This window comes from Coregonus clupeaformis, unplaced genomic scaffold (genome assembly GCF_020615455.1).
Source record: "Coregonus clupeaformis isolate EN_2021a unplaced genomic scaffold, ASM2061545v1 scaf1416, whole genome shotgun sequence".
Taxonomy (NCBI): domain Eukaryota; kingdom Metazoa; phylum Chordata; class Actinopteri; order Salmoniformes; family Salmonidae; genus Coregonus; species Coregonus clupeaformis.
The window spans coordinates 120,679-121,866 of record NW_025534870.1 but is presented as its reverse complement, the minus strand read 5'-3'; the positions used below and the strand labels follow the sequence as shown (position 1 = coordinate 121,866).

The 1,188-nt window shown below is 40.3% G+C and overlaps 1 protein-coding gene across 1 annotated transcript; it reads right to left on the bottom strand.

Moving 5' to 3' along the window:
* Positions 1-238: 238 nt before the first annotated feature.
* Positions 239-1,188, bottom strand: LOC121572594. The gene is made up of 3 exons (XM_045218176.1): positions 1,185-1,188; positions 707-1,048; positions 239-501 (listed from the first exon to the last, which is right to left on the bottom strand). Exons 1-3 carry the CDS (start codon positions 1,186-1,188, stop codon positions 239-241), a joined length of 609 nt encoding a protein of 202 aa, XP_045074111.1.

The following is a 1,188-nucleotide window of genomic DNA, read 5'->3' as shown; positions in this document are numbered from 1 at the left end:
CAATGTAACACTGATAGGTTTAGGTTAATACATGATACTAAAATGTTCCCTGTACCCATCATGAGGTTGCTACAACCTAGCCTATGAATGAAAGTTTGCAACGTAGGTGTACAGGTCAAGAGAACTTTGAGTAATCAAGGTGCCAGACAGTAACACATTCAATACCACCTTGCACACTCTTGCCTGCATCTAGCTGATCAAGGGTGTAATCATTAGTCCAACAGTTGCAAACGAGAGTTTATATTGGCTCCTTCTCCAAACTCCACCTTCTTGAAATAAGAGACCCAGCATCAGAGCTCTTCTCACACTGATCACGCCTGTCTCCATGGGTGTAAATGATTCCTGGACGGGATTCTCCTGAGCCATGTCTGAACCAATACACACTGTGTTCTCCTGCACAGGTCTCAGTGTGTATTGTACAGTTCAGAGTTACAGAGTCTCCTGGGAGGACTGACTCAGACACAGGCTGCTGGAGCACAGACATGTTTCTGGACCCTGATCCTGACAAGAAGGTTTATAAGTCAGTAAATCTATTCCGTATGTTGTGTCCCAACTTAACATTTTTGATATCATTCTCATTTCTGATTATGCAAATACAGCATAATTAAGCCATTGTATCCAAAACGTAATGTGGAAAAAGCCCTCAACATTATAGTTGCAGAACATTAGTTACTATTTCCTTTCATTCAAAATTCAGATGTTGTACCTTTCACAATCAGAATGGCTCCTTCTCCAAACTCCACCTGGTTGGCATAAGAGTTCCCACAGTAATATGTGGCTGAATCAGAGAGCTGAACGTCTGATATCTTTAGGTGATTCATTCCTTCACCGCTTTGCACTGAGAAGCGAGTGTTACCCTTAAACTCAAGGTAAAATGTTGCATTCTTGTTATACTTGTAAAATACTGATAAGATTTGGGGATTGTCACCCAATGTTTGCTTGTACCACATAAAGTACAGTGCCAGGTTGCCTTTATAGAAGCAGTGCAAAGTCACTGTCTCTCCAACATTGGCTGTAACAAGAGACATTTCAGAGGATTGTGCAGCAGCTAGAATACAGACAGAGACATCATCCATTACTTACACAAGTCCTTTATATACAAAAAAATATAAATCTATGAATTGCATCAATATAGTAACTTAGAGTACATCCCTTAAGCAGAGAAATATAGAAGTTGGACATACCCAT